The 22,771-nt window shown below is 42.5% G+C and overlaps 1 protein-coding gene across 1 annotated transcript in view; it reads left to right on the top strand.

Annotated features, from left to right (window-relative positions):
• CCDC6 (coiled-coil domain containing 6) overlaps window positions 1-22,771 on the top strand; it is a 101,772-nt gene that overhangs the window by 35,684 nt on the left and 43,317 nt on the right. Inside the window, exon 2 of the mRNA XM_084903965.1 lies at window positions 14,673-14,822. Coding sequence (XP_084760091.1) covers window positions 14,673-14,822 — 150 coding nt within the window. The remainder of the gene's footprint in view (window positions 1-14,672; window positions 14,823-22,771) is intronic.

The following is a 22,771-nucleotide window of genomic DNA, read 5'->3' on the forward strand; positions in this document are numbered from 1 at the left end:
GGTTGGGGTTGGTTGGGGTTGGGGTAGGTGGTGGCGGCGGATACAGTTCAGTGCACAGCATAAGGGGTTGGGGTACAGAGAGGTAATCCTCAGCACACGTACCTGCAGCGTAACTTCTCGTGGGGGGCTGGAGCCGCAGTCCGGGGAAACGTGGACAGCCGCACTAAGTGTGCCAGCCAGGCTGCACACAGACTTCTGTTCCTTTCACAGGAGGCTTTGCCGCCATGTGGACGCCGGCCAGGCTGGTGGGCTTCCCGCCACGTGGTTGCAGCTTTTGGTGTTTGGTCTTTGGATTTGGGGGTTGTGTTTAAAGGCTTGAGGACGGGTGCTAGGTCTTCACCTTAATTCCCAACAGTGGATTCGTGAGCTTTCTTCGAAATTCTATCCGGGAAAGTGACTGACTACTCCTGTGCTATCTCGTGCTGTTATCCTCCCCCGTCTGTCTCCCCTTTCTGGGCAGTTGTGCTTTTCGAACACACAGGCCCAGCTCCGGATATCAAGGAGGTGATGTAGTTTGAGCATATATCCCTGTGTCCAACCAGAACAGAAACCATGCTGAGAGTTAAACCCTTGCTAGAAATGAAAGTCCTTCTTTTCCTCCTTCCTCACAGAAACACAGAATCTCTATACCAGTGTTTTTCAACCTTTTTTGGGCAAAGGCACACTTGTTTCATGAAAAAAATCACGAGGCACACCACCATTAGAAAATGTTAAAAAATTTAACTCTGTGCCTATATTGACTATATATAAAGTAATTCTCTTGAATAGGAATCAAACACAAAGAAAGTATTTTATAATTACTTTATTATGAAATATTAAGTAAACAAAATAGTGAAAAATTATAAAATTCTTGTCTGCACCTACGGCACACCAGGCAACATCTCGGAACAGCGGTTGAAAAACGCTGCTCTATACATCAACCCCCTCCCTCCCCCCTAATCACAAAGCCAGTCCTCCCCCTGGAACCAGAGCCTTGTGGCTGGCTTCCATGGAGAGTCGTGGAGAGGCCAAGCCCCGAGACGCCTTGGGATGAGCCGGCGGACGATGAACAGGAGGTAAAGGCTGCCACTTGCTCCCTTGCAGCCGCACAGGAAACAGACGCAGCTTTGTAGCTGTGAGTGTGGGTCGACGTTTGCTTAAATCCCCGCGTCTTAGCCACATACCGAAACCCAGGCTCGGGGAATCTGCCGGAGGAGCCTCCGGCTAGCACAGTGTCGGACTTTGTTGAAGCACGTTCTTTGTAACAGTTCTTAGGGCAGGAGGGAGGGATGGGAAACATCTGGAATGTCAGGGAGCTCGTTTGGGCACATCGGCGAGATAGGACATTTGCGACATCAAAAATGGTCGGAGGAACACTTAATCCCGGAGAAGCCGTACACTGTAATAAGTGGGGTGGGGATCCAGTGTGTCTATAACACGAACCGATTTTGTCACGCGTATAAGCATCGCATCTGGAAGGGATGGATGACCATGTTAACAGTGCTTCACGTGATAGTCTTTAAAGATATATAAGTAGAAGTTTTTTTTATAACAAGGCTATTTTTTTTTTTTAATTCACTTCCTCCTCTCCTCCCTCTTAAGTCCTTTGGATCCAGAGTCCTTTGACTCTTGGGGGAGCATTGTATTCCCTTATATTTAATCATAGAACTGTTCTCTTTTACTTACTGCCAAGTGTCTGCTGGATTTGGGGGGTACTTCCTAGCCAAGCAGGGGAACATTCCCACCACCCGCAGAACAACGACGAGGGGAGAACGTTGAATGGGGAGTAGGGAGATGTGGGTTCTGGTTCCCACTTCGCTACCGACCACTGTCTTCCCTGGCGTCAGTGTCTGCTGTCCACAGCAGGTTTTCTAGGATTCGTTTGGAGGTGTGACCGATTCTGTTCGTTTGTTCCCAGCTGCCGTGCCATAAAGGATGTTAGGCTGTTTCGTTTTCTACAGAGGGCGAAGCGCAGGCTTAGGGGAGAAGGAGGCTTTCCACGTTACCTAGGAGTTGACCTAAGACCAGGACCAGCGCCGAAGTCCCCGATGGCTGGCGCAGTGTCCTTTCGTCTGCTCTGGTTCACCTCCCGGACTGCTCCTGGCAGCCTCTGGGCCCCACCCCTCCGCTGGCCCAATGGTTCAGTGTTTCCCAAACTTTTGACATACGTGTGCCCCTTCTATAATTTTTGTAACGCTGAGTACCCCTCATACTCATGAGAATGTAGAATTTGGTGCAGCTAAGCACGGTGCAGTGCATATCCCCACCAAACTCCAGTGCAACGCGTACCCTCACCAAACTCTTCCCGTCCCCCTGGGGGTACACGCACCACACTTTGGGAAACACTGCAGTAGTTGATCGTTTTTCTTTTTTCACATGAGTATTAGGTGGCACTAAGGCAGTCTTGAAACTGGGCTTTGGGAATCCTTTTTGGACAAGGCAGCCCCCTCCCGGTTGCATGGGTGCGTGCAATAAGTGAATGCATTTTATATATCCTTACTAAATAAACCTGGACTTACAGGAGGTGTGGTAGATGATGGGAAGGAATCACTATTTCTGAGTCGGGTAGATAGACATTGCAAGACTTCTCTTACCCTGCAGTTTCTTTATAGACTTGAATTCATATCCTCACGGGTCTGTTTTATTGCAGACCTGCCGCCATGCATGGTCTCTCAGACATGCCTTTTCTTACCCTTGCCAGTTGCCCCTTTATTCATTCTCTGAAAGAGGAGAGAACGTGTGGAGAGAAGCTAAATGCCCAGAGCTTGCTGTCCTCACGCAGGAACAATATGTACGGTCTGTGAGTGCCATCCGGAAACATGTCATCTCCTACTTGCAGCGGCAGCGGTAGACGTGGCAAAAAGTGGCTCCTTTGCCGTTCCTAAAAATCACCTGTCAGTCACACAGAGCCGCTTTGTTTGGGAAATTAAATTACCGGGTGTCTCCTCCACAAGGAGAGCTGCTTTGTGATGGATGCACAGGCACTGTGGGACAGCACAAATAACGGTTAGAGGCTGCCTCCCTTGGGCAGGGGAGGCATTGAGTGGTGGGGAGGGCCCGAGGAGGCCTTGGAGCCCTGGAGCCAGTCCAAGGATTCGGGGTAATTCCCAGCCTTAATGCTCAGTAGCTTGCATCCTTGGGCAAATTGTTTGACCTCTCGCAGCTCGGTAACCCATGTATGACGTGGGGCTGAAATGTGTGAATTAAATAATCCATAGGGATAATGTGTGGAAGAGACTGTTACAGTTCCATAAGTACAATCAATACCTAAACATTGACCACTGTTATCATTTATTATTATAGGAATGCAATCCATAAAGTTAAATATCTGTGTATAAATATATATACACACACACACGTATATATTTATCTATACATGCACAGTACTATACATTTTGTGTATTTGTATACATTTATGCACTTCATTTTTCTGCAGATTTTGGAGTGCTATGTGCCCAGCCATTTCTTTTGTTTACTGTGGTGGGTAAAATATTTAGGTTTTTTTTCCTTCTGTGTAGCTTAGTCTCATTTAAAATCTCTAGATTCTTCAGGCTATTTTTTCTGCAGCCAAGATCATTTCAAGGCCAATTGCTAAATTCATGTATTAATGGTGTTGCTTTTCTTTAATTGCTGGAAGGATTGTGTTATGTACCCCTGCAGGGCAGGGGCAGTGTCTGTTGTACACTGCCTTATCCACATAGTGCTTGCCATGCAGGAGATGCTCTGTTGTATGCATTGAATTAAATTAAAAAACAAAATTTAATGACTGCAGTGGCTGCTGCTCCTTAGCTGTTCCGGTTAAGAACTTATTATTGGAGGGAAGCAGATGGGGGAAGCGTCCTGGGAGGAGTGTTGAGGCTGACCCCTGCCCCTGTCAGCAGTATTGGGGACATGCTTAGAAATATGGGGTTCCCGTCATGGGGATGCTTTGAGTGAGGCACCTAGTGAATGGTGCATGGCCTGGAGTAATATTCATTTGCAAGCAATTTAACCTCCAGGGTGAAATTGACTGCCAATGAATTTATTCTTTGCTCAATTTTTTGTTTTGTCAATGTTTCTTTCACAATTTCTGTGGCTTTTGGAATGTAGCCTGTAGGGGGGAGAGTGGAAGAAGAGGTGGATGATTCCCGGCATTTTGGCTGTAGTTGGCCTGCCTGCCTGTTCCACAGAGGTCACTGTACCACACCGCCCCCTCTTGGGTCTTTGGAGAATGACATTCCTGCCTGACTGGCCTCTTCCTGTGCTGGTGGCAATTGAGTGGTAACCCTCATTTTCCAAGGAGATAGAGCTGTAGACATGTCATATCCCCGTTCTCCAGGCTTCAGTCACTGCCCCAGTGCCAGGTTAGGACACTTCGAGTTGGTTTGGGATAGGTAGAGGTATAGAAGGTGTGGCAGTGGCAGCTTTCCTGAGTGGGGTTTAGGGGGAAATGAGAGACCTCAATTTTTAAAAAATGTATTTTTATTTATTTCAGAGAGGAAGGGAGAGGGAGAGAGATAGAAACATTAATGATGAGAAAGACAGCTGCCTCCTGCAGGCCCCCTGGTGGGGACCAAGCCCGCAACCTAGGCATGTGCCCTTGACAGGAATCAAACCTGGGACTCTCCAGTCCGCAGGCAGACACTGTCCACTGAGCCAAACCAGTTAGGGCGAGACCTCACTTTTTAAGAACACATCTTCCAAGAGCAATGGGTAACTTTCCCCATGGCGCCAGGAGGCAGTAACTTCATCCACGTGAAGATCATGGGTTTACATTAATCGGTGACGGACTCTCAAACACTGAACACTCACTGGTGTGATCATTTCCCTGGGTCTCTGTCCATAGATTTCTACCTAGAGTGTGGCTCTTGATGGTGTGTGGCTTGAGACTGTTAGGCACAGATGTTTCTTTTTGCCTGATCTCTTTTTATATATTGCTTATAAATCTGAGATTACTCATCCTGACCCTGCGGGAGCAGTTCCTGTGTTTATAATTGGGAAAATGGATTGTGACTGGACCGTGAGACTGTCCATTCTCTAGTGCTGTCATCGGGAGAGGAAATGAATGTCTTAGCAGTATGAATATAGCGTGTAAGATTAAAAAGAAAGAAGCTCCCGGCTGTACTTCATTTGGTCATGAACAAGGTAGGTAGTCCTCCTGCTTGCACCTGACCTAAAGTGTGAACCCTATGCTAGCGCTGCTTCTCTTCCATGGTGACCAGTTATAGGAAATCCTTGAGACATTTTAGGAAATCTGTGCCTTTGGAAAAAAGGGAAGAAACTTTGAAAAAGAGAAGTATCCTGGTTGAGAATTACAGGCACAATATTTTACTGCAACTTCCATTCAGAGATGGAGGCTCTTTGAGTCTGTGGCCTACCCTCTTGACCTGGGATTGTGGAGCTCAGCTGAATCCTGGGATGCAGCCTTGGTGAAACAGGCGAGGATCCACTCATCAATCCATGGAACGATGGCAACTAACATGTTGTTTGAGGCCTATGCATTGGGATAGTTTGTTGCCTAGCAACAGATAACATAAAGAATGAACTTCCTCTGGATAAAAGCATGCAGGCAGGGATCCTATTATGCCCGCCTATTCTCAAAAAATCATCAGGATTGGGGAAAAAGTCTTTCACATGTTAGTATAATTTTGATCAATCTGATTCCTTTCTTCTTAGTCGCCAGCGGATAGGACTGCCAGGTGCTCACAGCTCACAGGGAAAGAAGGTAGCCGATTTGAGGGTCATGATTCATTTTGGGGAAAGGGTTATTTGGGAGTTAATGCTACATAGAGAGTAGTTCGAGTTTATTAAACTTGGTGTGCTAAGTGTAGCAATAGGAAAAAAAAAATAATTTCGAGAGGAAAAATGAGAAAGTACTAAAGAAACTTTTGAAAACTGTGCCTTGAATTGGCTCCATACTTAACGTGGGGGGAAATTTTTTCCCTTGTCCTACTTGTATAGGATCTCTCTGCTCTTCGAAGCCAGATTCAAGCTACTTCTTTTTAGTTCAATCATGACATGAATGAGTTCTTGAAATCTGGCTTTGGGAATCTATCTACAGTTTATGTTGTTGTAATAGAACGTGTTATCCTAACAACTAATTTGTAAATGAGAGCATTTATAACTTCAGAGCATGGGTAGGTTGGGGCCTGCCGGTTACCATAATAGACCTGGTATTCTAAGAATGGACTGGCTATTTTTCTAAATTTAGCAAAATGATAACTATTATACATAATCATTTTACAAGTCTGTTAATTGTTATAGTGAGTATGGTCAATTGAGAATTGCAGGCATAGTATTTTACTACTCCTTTCATTCAGAGATGGAATGAAAAGCCCTAATTGTTATCACTCTACAGTTACGGTAACTTTATTATAGATTTGTTTCTAAGCCTGTCTTTTGTTCCTATTTTTCTAAGTCCATTTCACATTTTTATATTCCATTTATATTTCTGATATAAATGAAAAACCTATTTGTTAGAGAGAGAATGCTTTGCCTGGCCAATGTGGCTCAGTGGTTGAGCATCCACCAATGAAGCAGGAGCTCGCTGTTCGATTCACAGGGCACATACCTGGGGGCATGCAAGAGGCAGCCAGTCAGTGATACTCTCTCATCATTGATGTTTCTATCTCTCTCTCCCTCTCCCTTTCTCTTTGAAATCAATCAATATGTATGCATATACAAGAGGTCTGGTGCACGAAACACATGCATGGAGGGGAGAAGGAAAGTTCCCTCAGCCCAACCTGCACCCTCTCCAATTGGGGATATCCCTCTCATAATCTGGGACCGCTGGCTCCTAATCACTCACCTGCCTGCCTGCCTGATCACCCCTAACTGCTCCCCTGCCAGCCTGATTGCTCCTAACGCCCCCCCAACTCCACCCCATCTGGCCTGGTCACCCCCAATAAACCTTCCCTGCCGGTCTGGTCACCCCCATCAGGCCTCCTCTGCCAGCCTGATCACCCCTAACTGCCTCTACCTCAGCCCCCACCAGCATGGCTTTGTCCAGAAGATGGCTGGTCCACATTAACACTTGGTATTATCAGACATCTTAATTTTTCCCAGTCTCAGGTGTAGAAAATGATGATCTTAATTTGCACCCTTTTTATTACTCATGAGATTGTTGATTATCAAATTTTTTAAATTGCCATTTAAATCTTTGGTTTTCTCTTTCTATTGGAAGTTATATTTCTTGACAGTGTTTATGTATTCTGGGTACTACTCATCACTTTGTTACATGTATTGCAAGTTTCCTTCAGTTTGAGGGCTGCCTTTTTACTCTTTTTATGGTCTTTAAATATAAACGTTTAGCAAGTTCTCTAGCAATTTCTCATTGCTCCATATCCAAGCAAGTGATCGGTGGACTCATTTTGAATTGGGTGTGGACCCGTTTGAGTGGTGGTGAGCCGTGTAATCAGAGTTGTGTTCCAGTTACGTGCAATAGGACATGCACAGCGGTATGGGTTTTGTTCTCCTGTAGATGGGTGGTGAAGGCTGGTCTTTCACTCTGGATGGTTTGAGAGGCACTGCAGCTCGATCAAACTTGGTAGCTGTTAGGGATCCTTCTTAACATCAAGATTCTCTGCATTCTTGTCCTGAAAGTCACCCTTGTTGCTGCTTTCTCTCCTGTCCTGCATCCTGTAACAATGTCCCCTACGCCATTGTTAGTATCTGGGGCAGAATAGCACAGTTGTGAGTCGTAATCAGGATTCTGTTCTGTATTTAAGTGATTTGCTGGCAGTCCTGAATGTAATGAATAATATAGTCACTTGCGGAATATTAATTGCTTTTACTATAAGATAGTGTGCAATATGTGGAGGAAATAAGCAGACTAAATAGAGAATTATAATCCTCAGGCAGGTAACGGAAATCATCCCCTCGATCTTCTAGTAGAGGAAATGAATGCATCACCTGCTACCCACCCTTGCAATACCGGCACTGAAGTGTTAGACAGTGCAGGACAGTTGTTTGTGGTGTTAAACCCACTGGTATGACGGATTTTCCAGCTAATCCTGTGAGAGGCGCCAGCCATCAGTCATGAGTTCTGCTGAACTCTGAGCGCCTCCCGGGACAATCAGCCGTGCAGTGGTGCCCCTAATAAACCACAGAGAAAACAGCATTTTACTCAGTTTCCTGGCTTTGTGTTGTACTAACTTGCTTTTTGTACTTATTTGGTGTTAGATGCTACACTAAGCTGAGGTGTTAAAATCAATAAATATGGACTGTAAGTTATTAGTCAACAAAAGAGTACATTTAAATAGTTAAAATGATATATTTATAAATGTAAATAAATTTAAACGATAAATAGAGCTTGTGTGGATTCGTATGCATTAGAGTAGTGGTTGCCAACTGGTGGTCTGTGAGGTCTGAAAGGTTGGTGACCTCTGCATTAGAATTTCAAGGTATCTTCTAGGATTTATTTTATTTTATTTTATTTTATTTTATTTTGTATTACAACAAGTCAGCAATCAACTTAAAAGGAATTTCTTTTAAAACAAATACAACAGTGTTATCTTAGTAGTCACTTAAACTTTCTTGATTATATTCTTTACACATGACTGCTATCAAATCCATTTTGCTTGTAATTCTTTCTTTGAAAAGCTGTCCTTTTTAAAAAACAAAAACAAAAACAAACCCAATTGACAGATCATGAATTGCATCATTCTGCATAATTTTGGTTTTGGCGCTTGGATTTTCTCCTCAGCAGTGAGTGCTACTGTTGAGTTTCTGCCTTCGCCTTTCTGCACTAACCCTGGGTCTCCAAATGCCACTGATAAAGAACAGAAACACTAAGCGATCACAGTGGAATTTCCTGTCAATTTTGTGCCTTGGTCATAGCAACAGCAGGTCAAAACGAACTGTGTTTTTCTTATCTGCAGAAAATTGCGCTCATTTAGAGGATGGTTGCCTAAGTAAGTACTGACTCGGGAGGAAGTAATTTTCTCTAATAATTCTTTTGGTGTTTATTTTTTTCCAGTGGGCCTGGTACATTTCTCCTGTTTCCCTTCCTCCCATATCTTCTTTGTCCACCCTCCCCTGTCCCCGTTGTTACATTGGCTTTTCGGTAGGAGGGGAAATAATGATGGAGAAATGCTTTGTACTCTAGTCCTCACATGTGCAGACATGGAGCGTTTACTGAGAAGTGAGGAGAAAATAGCAGACACGGATACATGAATAAGATTATACCAAATTCACTCTATTTCTAAGCATAGGACATAGAATCATATTGAATATGAGCATACAATCACAAATTTTTAAATTTCCTCCAGAGGAAGGAATAATTTTTTAATCTTCACTCTACAAACATATGCAAAACACTAAGAAAAGGTTTTTCTTGGAAAATTTCCCAATGTTTTTGTTAATTTTTTTTGAGAGTTTATAGAGTTAGTTAAACTTGAAAGACAATTTTATTTATTGAGTTATTGAAATAGAATTTTATTTTTGAATTTGGATGTGTTTAGGTATGCTGAGATTTTTTAAGCATTTTAGGTAAGAAGGAAAATATATTGATACAATTAATGAAATTTCATATAATATAGCCCAGGGGTCGGCAAACCGTGGCTCACGAGCCACTTGTGGCTCTTTGGCCCCTTGAGTGTGGTTCTTCCACAAAATACCACACGGCCTGTTTAGTGTTTCTGTTCTTTGTTCCATTTTGAAGAAGTGACGTTAATAGAAGTTTAAGTTTAAAAAATTAGGCTCTCAAAAGAAATTTCAATCCTTGTACCATTGATATTTGGCTCTGTTGACTAATGAGTTTGCCGACCACTGGTATAGCCAGTTTAGGGCACCTGTTGCAAATGGTGCCTGTGGTTTGCTTCTTTGCTTCTGGCTCTTGGCTTCTTGGGGGGGATGGGGGGGGGTAAATTGTAAAGGTAATTTATTTTATGTCTTAAATAAAAATGCCTGTTTGGAGTTAGGGAAGAAAAAGCCAGGACTAAGCTCGAGATCAAAGTGGATACTTCTTACACTCTGGCCGGCTTTGCTCAGTGGTTGGAGTGATGACAGCCCATGGACCAAAGGGTTTCAGGTTCGATTTCCGGTCAAGGGCATGTACCTGGGTTGCAGGCTCCATCCCCTGATGGATCGATCACATAGCGAGTGCAGGAAGCCACCAGTCGACCTGTCTCTCTCACATTAGTGTTTCTCTTCTCCTCCCTCCCTTCCACTCTCTCTAAAAAAAACAATGAAAAATATCCTCATTTAGAGTATGGTGTAGAGGTGAGGATTAAAAAAAAAAAAAAAAAAGTGGATACTTACTGCTTTTCTGTACTGCATGGCTCATACTCTGATAATTAACTTTTATTCATGGTTGTCAGTACACCTTATCTGTTCTTTTAAACCTGTCTCCTCTGAGGCTATAATTAGATACAGCGGCTTTTTTTTTTTTTTTTTTGGCAGCATTTACATGTTAATTCCCAAAATGATCTGAGACCCATTGGAAATGGGGTGAACTACTAGGACCCCGAATCCTGTCCTCCCCAGGATTGGTTCTTCTCCGGGTGCTCAGATGCTGTGGGAGGCAGAGTACCAGCCCTTTGATAAACCTCTAATAAACTCTATCAGGCTCCGCCCGCCGCCTCCGTTAGATTGGTTTAACCAGCTTCCTCACGCTATTCACCGGCCCTGAGCCTGGCGTTTTTTATTAACGAGCTTTGCCTAGAAATACGTGCCCGTTCGGAAGTGGAGAATGATTTTTGTTTGCCAAGGCCTCCGTCTCTCACGACTGGTGACACGTCACTTTACTTTGAAAGTACTTTTAGAACAGATCTAGCCCCCTTCATGCCCCTGCCCCCAATTAAAAAAAATTTGCTGCTTTCCCTGGGGTTAAAGAAAAAAAAAAATCAAGTCAACGTGAAGATCTGATGGGTTCATTGAACGATTCATGAATTGGGCCAGCAGCACTCCTCTGGTAAAGGGAGAGGGGCTCTGAGCCACTGGATGAAGCAGAAGGTTTTTCTGGGCAGGACGAGGGTGGGACGGGGAAGTTAAAAGAGTGGATTATTTCAGGCAGAGTCATTTTCCTGAAGGCAGAGGGTTTTATCAGCCAGATTACAGATGACCTCACCAGCCCAGCCCAGGAAAAGTCTAGATTGATTGTTTTAAAATTCCTTTCCTGGGAGAGGCCGAGACTGTGATTAGGTTAGTACTTAGGTCTCGGTGGGGGCTTACTGCTAGAACTCCATTTGGGGCCTTTGTTTCTTTTTAACACTGGGAAGAATGGCAGAGGAAACCAGGTGTTCTGTGAAAGATTGGGCCTGTTCATCAGAGTTCTTTTCCTTTAAAAAAAAAATTTATATATATATATATATATATATATATATATATATATATATATATATAAAAAATTGATTACATATATAATTTTATGATTATATATTATTTTATATCATATATATGATATATATGATATATATAATTATATATATTATTGATTTTTTACAGAGAGGAAGAAAAAGGGATAGAGAATTAGAAACATCGATGAGAGAGAATCATCGATCAGCTGCCTCTTGCACACCCCCTGCTGGGGGTGTGCCTCAACCAAGGTACATGCCCTCAACCAGAATCGAACCCAGGACCTTTCAGTCCACAGGCCTTTCAGTTCACTGAGCCAAACTGGTTTCAGCAAGAGTTCTTTTTCTTAATGGAGATATTACTCACATACCATAAAACTCACCCTTTTAAAGTGTACACTTTGGTGGTTTTTCATGTATTCACAAGGTTGTATAAACTCAGCACTAATTCCAGGAATTGCCGTCACCCCGAGAAGAAACCTTGTATCGTTAGCAGTCCTCCTCCTTCCCATCCGCCCCCTACCCTGGCCGCCACTAATCTACTTTCTATCAAACGCTCTGCTTTCTATTACACTGAAATCTGCTGTCCCCGTGATTGCATGGTTTGATGAAAGGGGAAGTGGGGGGCAGCTCTGTGCTCAGGCTCTTTAGGGCCTAAGCCCCTTCATTTCAACTCCTCCCTCCTAGGCCATGGTGCAAAGGGAAAAGGGTCAGCTGAGCCTGTGCGCCTGGTTCTCTTGTATGGCTTGTGATTAAATGTGCTTAAAATAGTGAATGTCCGGTGGCAACTTACATTAAGACTGACTTGATAATGAAATGGATTTATGGAAAACACCCTTTTGAATTCTAAGTGCAAATCGCCAAAAAAAAAAAAAGCATTCAAGTTCCTCTCTACCCTTTTGTTCTGTACCTGGAGAAATATTGAGAATTCAGATCCTATAGGAGGACTTGGTCAGGGAAAACCAGAAAAACAGATAGCTTGAACAGATTATGGACTTGGGTACCTGTGTCAAATACGCCCTGAATACATTCTCTGGCTTCCTGCCCGTGGCATGCGGACGAGACCTGGAAGTACTATGTGAGTTTTGAAAATGGCTGGGGATTCATTTGAAGTGGGAGGGGAAGTGCCGATCTTCTGTCATCTTCCTGGACTCGAGTGGAAAGAATAGACATGGAGAAGTGCTGACGAAGTATGAAGTGTGTAAGGGAACCACGGGGGACCCAGGAGACTGCTCCGTGGGCGCGCCGGGCTGGGAATAAAGATTTATTAGCTGTGATGTGTTCCTAATTGCTCAACTAACTCTCCTGGATGATCATCCCAAATGGGTTCTTAAAGAAGCGGGAGTGCTGGAGCTTCTCCCCAAGTCTCCCCTTTTTACGTAGCTGTGTTTTCAGCCTCAGGGCCGCCTGTGGCTCTCTCTTGGAGAATTGCGTGGCGGGCAGTTCCAGAGCCTGGGGTCCCTCCTCGGGGCCGCCTTGATGGGGAGCAGGAGGGATGGACCCCCAGAAACCAGGCCTGTTCAAGCGTGGGTTTGGGGGAAGCTGGTAAAGAGGGACAGAAATCTAAACCCCCGGAGTCGGGAGTGGTTGTCGGACCTCTGACAGTAAGAGGTGGTAGTTGGCTTAATGCCGGTGCCCTTTGGTGCCCTGCCCTCTGGCTCTCCTGTTACTTTAAGTGACAGATGCTGGACCAGGCTTGGAGTCGGTGTAGCTTCCCTTCCCTTGACTTGGCAGATGAAGCAGGAACGCATTATTAGGGATGAGTGCATCAAAATGTTGCTGTTTAAAAAGTGCTTTGCAATGCAGCTGAGTCCATCCGAAACAAGTATTTTTCTTTCTGAAAAACGTTAATTTCCTTCAAGGGTGGTTGGTTTTTCTGTTGATTCTGTTCAAGCATAGATGGGGGGTGGGGGATTTACAGAAGAATATTTTCAACCCCATTGACTTATGCCTGAAACTGTTTTAATCTTTTTATTTTTATTTATTTATTTATTTATTTATTTTAAGAAACTTTTTTTAAAAAATATATTTTATTGATTTTGTACAGAGAGGAAGGGAGAGAGTTAGAGAGTTAGAAACATCGATGAGAGAGAGTCATCGATCAGCTGCCTCTTGCACACCCCCTACTGGGGATATGCCCACAACCAAGGTACATGCCCTTGACCGGAATCGAACCCGGGACCTTTCAGTCCCCAAGCCGACGCTCTATCCATTGAGCCGAACCGGTTTCGGCTAATCTCTTTTTAAAATGCAGTAATGCCTGACCTTTCTTGCCCTCATCTCCAAAAGCATTCCCAGTAGGAAAATAGATGAAAAACAAAAGAAACTCCTTTTATCCACCCTTACTCTGCACCTCCTGGATCCCCACTACTTTGCAATAACTACTTTTCAGCCATTTGGTTTATTTCCTTACAGTTACTACTCAATGAACATGTAAATGAATCCATGTGTATCTGTAGTGCTTTCTAAAGTTTTATATATATATATATATATATATATATATATATATATATATATATATTTATTTATTTATTTTTTACAGAGAGGAAGGGAGAGGGATAGAGAGTTAGAAACATCCATGAGAGAGGAACATCAATCAGCTGCCTCCTGTATGCCCCCTACTGGGGATGTGCCTGAAACCAACCTACATGCCCTTGACCGGAATCGAACCTGGGACTTTTCAGTCCGCAGGCCAATGCTCTATCCACTGAGCCAAACGGTTAGGGCTCTGTAGTGCTTTGTAAATGACACACGCAAGCCCTTTCAGTAACACCCTAAAGAGGTGACATAATTTTACTTTTAAACTGAGCTGAAATTCTCTGCTGCAGTTAAAAAAAAATGTTGCCTGGATATTGTAATTACAGTAAGTTCTCACTTAACCTTGTGGGTAGGTTCTCGGAACTGCTGTCAGACAGGTCACTTGATATAAACAAAGGGTTGAGTTCCTACACTCTCATCAACCTGATGATGGACCGATCTGGACAAAAATGACAGGGTGTGAGGGCCTGCTGGATGAACTTGTGAGATGTAGTGACTTGCGAATAGTTATGGATCGATGCGCGCGTACCCAGAATTGGACTCATCTGCCATGTGAGAATGCGCTTTCCGTATTCTGGTGATAGACTTGAGATTGCTTTGAAAAACTGCAAAGCAGTCTTTGTGAATGACTGTGAAATATCCCTTTAAGAAGGGGGACCATGCATAGTCCAGGGAGGCCCTTGGGGGTAATAGGGGGATTGCTGCTGAGTTCCTCTGATGCATGCTTTTTGGGGTGTGTGGGTTCACAGTTAAAAATAGGGCTCTAATTAAAATGGGTGTTCTCACTGGAAATAAGAACTATATTTTAATTAGTAAATTTACTGTTTCCTTAACTTGTGTTTTTTTGTTTGTTTGTTTGTTTGTTTGTTTGTTTTTTAACAGCAAGCCAGGGCTGAGCAGGAAGAGGAATTCATCAGTAACACATTATTCAAGAAAATCCAGGCTCTGCAGAAGGAGAAGGAAACCCTCGCTGTGAACTATGAGAAGGAAGAAGAGTTCCTCACGAATGAGCTCTCCAGAAAACTGATGCAGGTAAATTCTCTCCTCTCCCCTCTCGCCTCCCCGGCCTGCTGTTCTCTCCAGGAAAAAAAAAAACGACGTTGATGGAGCAGTTCGCTCAAAACATTTGCTGATGAGCTTGTAGCTAACAGTCTTCGGAGAATAAAAATACCTGGTAAAGGTGGCAGTGGTGTGTGGTCCCGAGACTGTGGTTCTCTAGCTCATCTGCTCAGGGGAAGGTAAGCCATGTTACACCGGCGTTTCCAGAAACAGCTGCGGAGCCTGAGGCCTCCGCCTGGGAGGGAGTGCTGGATGCAGTATCTTCGGATAGAGGAGGATTAATACCAAATGTGAAATTTCTTTCCCCCTTGATGTTGAATCTGTAATGAATGCATAAACATTTTTAGCAGCCACAACTAGGTCTTTTGCACTAAAATATGGGGATATACAGTGAAATGTCCATTTGGGGAGGGGGGGGGGAATAAAAGGTATTCACAATCCATGATTCAAATTACATGCCATTAGTTGTGTTCAGATAGGTGTGTAATGTGTTAATAAATACTAAAAGTTAAAAAAAGTATTTGTTTTAAATATTAAAACAACATTAACACTAATAGTTTGTAAAAGACACCACACCAAACATTCAGGAAGGTTTGGGTTTTTTTTCTTTTTCTTTTTCTTTTTTTTTTTTAAGTATATTTTATTGATATTTTACAGAGAGGAAGAGAGAGGGATAGAGAGTTAGAAACATCAATGAGAGAGAATCATCGATCATCTGCCTCTTGCACACCCTGTTATGGGGATGTGCCCACAACCAAGGTACATGCCCTTGACCGGAATCGAACCTGGGACCTTTCAGTCCACAGGCTGATGCTCTGTCCACTGAGCCAAACCAGTTTCGGCTGTTTTTTTTTTTCTTGTTTTTTTTTTCTTATTATTATTTATTTGTTTTTCTAGTTCAAAGGCTCTCCCTCCTTTAACACAGCTTATCCAAAATAGGGAGCAGAGATGAAATCATCCCGGGAGGACCACTGTTGCCATTTGCCAGCAGGCTGTGACAGGTAGAAACAGGCCCTTGTATTTTCTATTTCCTGGCATCACTTGCGTTCATGAATTTGGTTGACATCTGTATTTTAGTGAGGTGATAATAAAAGGATATTCGAGGCTTTTATAAAAAACTTCCTAATTTTTTTCTAACCATCTAACATAGATTATCCTATAAGAGAAGACCGGAAGCTTTAGAATAGAAGCTTCAGTGTTAAAACCGTATACGGTCCAGGCAACTTTCCCTCGATCTTTGTTTTATTCTCATTTTTCTACCTGACTCCTAAAGAAAGATACCATTACAGTCTTGCAAAAAAAATTTTTTTTTGATTTATATGGGCACTGTTGAAATGGGAAGAATAGAGGTTCCGAGGCATTCGTGTCTGATTGAGATTTATGGCCGTTTCTCATGGACACATTTTGCTTATTCATGTGCATTCTGGTTTTGAGGAGAAAAAAAAGGAGGGAGAAGGTTAATTTGGCCTTTGACTACATCACCTTGGTAGCGTTTTCTAGCACTACAGGTATGCAATTATAGTTTGTTGTTCTGAGTGTGGTGTGTAACCAGGCATCTTGATTTTTAACACTGTCAGAAACATTCCTTGTTTTCAACATTCGTGGCTGTGCAGCCATCCCACTGTCCATCCCCAGAACTTTTCCAAACAAACTCTGTACCCATTAATAACTCCTCACTCTCCATTCCTGGTTCTTAGGCTTTTCTGGAAAGGAGATGGGTGGCAGGGAATTTGGGATTGAGGTCTGGGCCAAGTTCTAGAGCTGTGTCTATTCTCTCACTTAGACATCGGGTCTTACTATTGCCCATTTTGTGGTGAAGACCTAAGAAGCTCTCTTCTGTTGCTGGCCAGTTGGAGAGATCTCAGGGAGCTACAGGGAGGATATCTTCAAGGAAGAAGGGCGAAGGGCTAGTGGTCTATGGTATCCATCACCTGAGGCCCCCCCCCCCCCCTCCGGGCCAGGATTCATTTCCTGTATTCATCCCATCCTTCCTGGAAGGCTCACAGTTTCTGCCACGCAGTGTGGAAGAACCCATCTCCATCTGGAAGACCTTTAGAGTAACCAGTACCGATAGCCTTTTCCACTGTGTAATCACGTTATTGTGGCTCTCTAGGATGGTTGCTTCTGGATAGGACTTTGCTATGAAAAACCTGCTAAGAGCAACCCCTGCACCGCAGGTGTCACTGATAGACACATGCGAACTGATCTGTTCACTGTGGAAGCGTTTAGCATTTTTTCACCCGAAGGCCACTGAGAGGCTATTTGTAGAACCGTTTTGGTTTTGTCATCATGCTTTGGCTCTTGTCTCTCCTAGAGATTAGACAATGCTTTTATGTGCATTTCAAAGGAATTCTTTGGGCCTGAGAGCAGAATTAGATTATTGCTGTGGAAGAGACACCTTCCTTCCCATTGGCTGACTGAGCTGGTATCTAACACCTCTTCAAGAGATGGGAGTCTCTTCAAGTGTGGATGAGAGGAAATCTCTTTGCCGTATTAGAGGATCAAGTTTGGGAGAGAGCTTAAAGCACCTCTGAATATGTTAATGCTCCTGAAATAAACACACACACAAAAGAGGATGCGCAGCTTTTCTCCCTTGCTTTTGTATATATCCAATAGATAGAGACAGAATTAAACTCTTATCTGAAAAATCTGTTTCCTTCTGAGCCCAGACTAGGATTGGTTCCCTAGTGAGAAATTGTCCTATAAAGAACTTCTTTATACTTTTGTTAAATTCAGCGCAAGCCTACATCAGAACTAAATTCTGCCCTGGAGATCTTTTATTTATATATTTTTTATTTATTATTTATTTATTTCAGAGAGGAAGAGAGAGAGAGAGAGAGGAAGAGAGAGAGAGAGAGATAAAAACATCAATGATGAGAGAGAATCTTTGATCAGCTGCTGCCTGTACACCCCCTATTGGGGATTGAGCCCACAACATGGGCATGTGCCCTTGACCAGAATCAAACCTGGGACCCTTCAGTTTGCAGGCTGATGCTCTATCCATTGAGCCAAACCTGTTAGGGCATGCCCTGGATATCTTGAAAGAGAAGTTGCAGTTTAATTATAACTTGTAATTAAAATTTATAAGAAATGCTGCCTTAGCAAACTCTTCATCAGAATTTGATTTAGAACTTGCATATTAAATAAAAAAGTCTAATGTACAGGATAGTGAGTGTAGACAACATTGTTGTATTATAACCATCAAACTTGTAAAGAGACTAGATCTTAATTATTCCCACCACAAAAATGAAATGCTAATTATGTGATGTGATAGAGGTGGAGTCACGTCAATGGCCTTCGTATTACAACTTATAAATCTATCAAATCAATAGGTTGTACTCCTTAGATTTACATTGTTATATGTCAAATATATATATGTAATTTTTTTTTTTAAATCTGAAAAGCCGTTCTCCAAATGTTACCTGCACTTCTATTTGGGTGCTGAACTTGTAAGTTAAGCTAATTTTTGTGTGCCCTTTTCCTTCTCATTTAAAAAAAACCAATATGAATTACTTTTGTAATTAAAATTTACAGTGGTTCTCCCTTATACATGGGGAATACGTTCCAAGACCCTAGTGGGCATCTGAACCTGCAAATAGTACTATAAATGTGTATATACTACATATAATGTTCTATACATACTATGTTTGCTCCTTTTCACTTAAAGGAAGCACTTGATAGCTTCTCTTTGGCATATCCGAATTGCCAGCATCATTACTCTTGTGCTTTGGGGCCATTATTAAATAAAATAAGGGTTACGTGAGCACAAACACCATGTATGGCATCACCATAGTCGATGTGATGGACAAGATGGTACTAAGTGACTAATGGGTAGGTAGCCTATGTGGCATGGATACACTGGACAGAGAGATGATTCATGTCCCACACAGGATGGAGTGGGATGTACAAGGTTTCATCACACTACCCAGAATGTATGCAATTTAAAGCTTATACATTCTTATTTCTGGAGTTTTCCACTTAGTATTTTTGGACCACAGTTAACTGCAGATAACAATGGGAAGTAAGATTGCTGATAAGGGGGAATACTGTATCTTTTTTATTTTATTTTATTTCATTTTATTTTTTTGTTGTTAATCCTCACTGAAGGATATTTTTTCACCTATTTTTAGAGTGAGTGGAAGGGAGAGGGACAGAGAGAAACATCGATGTGAGAGAGAAACATCGATGGGTTGCCCTGCATGCACCAGGACCGAGGAACCTGCAACCAAGGTACATGCCCTTCACTGAAATCAAACCCAGGACCCTTCATTCCACGGGCCAGTGCTCAGTCCATTGAGCCAAACTGTGTAGGGCCTTTGTTATTTTCTAATGAGGAAATTTAAAAGTTCTGATGCTTGTTTTATCCTTATTTATTGAAACCTCCTCCTATGTCACTGACTTTGACAGCTCAGAGTCTTACTATGGTAGTTGCATCTGTTTGTCATGGACAGCAATACACAGAAGCTCTCTTCAGAGTCAGGCTCATTTGCAGGTAACAGAAGATTCTAGATTGCCCAGATCGTTAATAGCGATTGTACATAGAAAGCTCTAATGATTAGTTTAACTGTCTTGCCATTCTGGATATGATTCATTCCACTGGCTTAAACTTTTTTCTTTGATTCCTAATTCCCCTGGCTAACTGTTAACCATCAGTCACCATTGCCAACTGGAAGACCTGTCATTGCTGAGATTAATTATGGTTTTAGCAGTTGTGGATTTTCTCACTTGCATTTTATGTAAGCCTGACACATCACGTTCACTTCCTGCTCTCCTGGGAACCCTGTTCAATTGTTGCCCGCACTCTTCTCAACCATACCACTGCCAGAAGTTAGTGCGTACTTTTTTCTTTTTTAAAACCCTGAAACAGGATTGAGATAAGAAGAGTACTGAGCATTACATATATCTCCGATTCTTTTCAATCTGATGCAGCTTTGAAATTTCAGACCGTAGAATAACAAATAGGTTTGTAGTATTGTAATTTTGATTCACGTTAGAAATCGGATCTTGTCCTCAGAAAATAATGCCACTGTAGCTATCATAGAAATTATGATACTCATGTCCTTTTGAGGGGCACATTCTTATTGATTATGTGAAGTACTTAAGAACAAAGGTTCTCTGGGCCTGCTGTTATGTGGCATGGCTTGTTTTTATTATCATTATTAGCTTGATCCCTAGGGTTAGAATGCCTCCAGGGAGTAAAGTAGTTGAAATTTCCTGGCATCTAGGGAAAGATGATATGCAGAGGAAAGGAAGGAAGTTGGGCAGAAACCACAGCTGAAGCTGCCTCTGCCAAATGATGGATAGCTGAGCAGTTCAGAAAGATATCGTGCAACGCATTCTTCTTTCATCTCTGTTAGCACTGGAATAAAACCTGGGAGGCAAAAATTTAACAAGTCCCCACATATGCCTGTTTATTCTAGACAAAGGCTTACCAAACTTCATTTGCCTTCTCCCTCCTTCCCCCCACTCGCCCTGTACAACCCCCTAAATTCCAGAGTAGTTTCTCCTTCCAATACCATCTTAATGAGTTCAGTCTTCTGGAGCGGATGCTTCCTGACTCCCGAAAGGCTGTGTCTCCGGGTATGAGAAATGAGCGTGGACTCCCGATATTATTCTTCTCCAGCGTGCACAACCAGAATCTGAGGCAGCCTTTTCCCTCTCCCAAGTTACCCAGGTTATTAAGATGACAATGAAGTGACTTTGTGCAGGCAGTAAAATAGGTCAGGGAGGCGTGTCTATGTGTGTAACTGTGTTTGTTCATTTCAAGGGCGCCTGGGCTAAGACTGCCGTTGCATCCATTCGGATGAAAACTTGGTTCTCCCAACGGCAGGGAGAAGAGACCTTGAAATGTGTACTTTAGTAAGGTGGGGTGGCCTTTTGGTTTTCTCTCACCTAATAGTTTACAAAGCAGTTGGGGCTGAGTTGTTTGGGGGTTTTTTGTTCCTTTTTTTTTTTTTTTTTTTTTAATGTTGCTTTTCATCCCAAATTATCTGATCCTCAGCTTTGTCTGTTCCTTGTTTCTGTTCATGGAGCAGGGAGTTTATGCATCACATTCATGCTACATCTGCCAAGAGCTCCCGGGATATTTTTAATGCATTTCAAATGCTGCAACCACCAGAGGCCAGATTATAAACCAGAATTTTCCTGTCAGTTGCGAGCCAAAAGTTTCTCGGTCCTATGTAATGTGTATTATGATTAGAAAGGACAGGACTCTGATGCACTCCTTTAGTCTCAAGAGATCATTGTGTTTCTTTCAAAGTGGGTACATGTGTATTGACATTGTGGTTAGATTTGATGTACCAGCATGGATTCCCAAAAAATGTAAGGGCAAGAGGAAGGGCTTAGAAGCTTCTTATGCCGGCCTTCTGACAAAATGTGAGAAAATGCAGGCAGAGAGAAATTAACAGTGAAAGGAAAGTGCAAGTAAACATAATTAGATAAAGCTGGGCGTGAGAGGTTGAATTGGAGTTGAGGTGAATATTTTATTTCTAGTTGAAAAGATAAGTCTGGGTTATTGACGGATACATCTATGTCCTTCAAGAACTAGGAACGCTTTTGAAATGCTTTAAAAACTGCAATTATAAATGTTGCAATGTTTTGCATTTTGGGGGGGTCAGTTCTTTTTCATTTTCAAACTATGAACTACAGCTGTTTCCCCCACCCCCCATAATTGTCTTAAAATACAGTTTTATCCTGCTGCTGTCTTAATCTTCCTTTTTCTTCTTTACTCATAGACTAGATAAGAAAGATGAAGCTTTTAATTTTAATTTACAACGATGTCTCAGTTTAGAATGAATTCTTTCTTTGGGCAAAGCACTCTCTATTCCTTGCTAGTTTGTATGAAAATGGATTTTCAAGGCAGTAGGTGGACTCCAGAGCCTAAAGGACTTCTTTATCTTATTTGTGGAGCATCATTTGTCTAACCTTTCTAACCAGGTTTCTTTGAAGGTGTCACTACTTTAAGCAGCATCATACTATTGGAGATCCAGGAAGCCCAAACGCTGCCCTTTAGGCATTCTGGGAAGTGAAGTCTGATGTTCTACTGGAGCCATCTGCTCAGAAGTGAAGGCTTGACGCTAGTCCTTGGTGTTGACAGTACTGACAAGGAAATAACATTTACAAAATAATTAGTTTTCTGGAAGGACCTAGCTATTTTTCTTCCTTGAAAAAGTTACTTGTGTGCCTTCCTCCCTAGAAAATGACAGATTTGATAATTCAGACAAACCTCACTAAAGGTGAATAAAAGCTAAACAAAATGCTCTGAAATTTTTATTTGAAAGAACTAACAAGATAGTGAAGAACTATTGATCTGGGGAGTTTGGGAGTTGAGAGGAGACCCCAGCACTCAGGGTGGCTTTTGTTCTGTGAGCATTTGCTATTCATCAAGAAACAGCTGAGAAACCGAGTTATGCTTTTGGTAGTTGTGAGGGGTTGGTGTGAAGTCAGGTCTTGGGCTGGCCAGAGGTGGAGATAAATCGTCCCACTTCAAGCTGGAGTCTTGAAGAGCTATGCCTTCAGGATAAGAGAGTACCAGTTTCACATCACCTGGGGAAGCCAGAGAACATGAAGCTTTGGTTTAGGATTAAGGTAATTTCAAACTGGAAAGTACCTGGCAAAAGAGAATGGAATTTTCTGGAGGAAGGAGACCATCATCTTAGGCCACAAGTTTCTCCCACAATTAAAATTTCAACTGCATGGTCCAACACACAAGGAGAACCAGGCAGGTGGAGATAGGAGATTTCACAAATGATAAACCAGTAGAAAGAACACAACAGAAATGGACTTGACAGATACTTTGGATATTGAATTTATCAGACATTGATTACCAAGCTTATTACATTCAAAGAAATAAAAGCCAAGCTTGAAACCTTTGTTAGGAAACTAGAAACATCACTTTTTTTTTAAATGTTACATTCAAAAGG

The sequence above is a fragment of the Pipistrellus hanaki genome (assembly GCF_964339955.1).
Source record: "Pipistrellus hanaki genome assembly, chromosome: 14".
Lineage (NCBI taxonomy): Eukaryota > Metazoa > Chordata > Mammalia > Chiroptera > Vespertilionidae > Pipistrellus > Pipistrellus hanaki.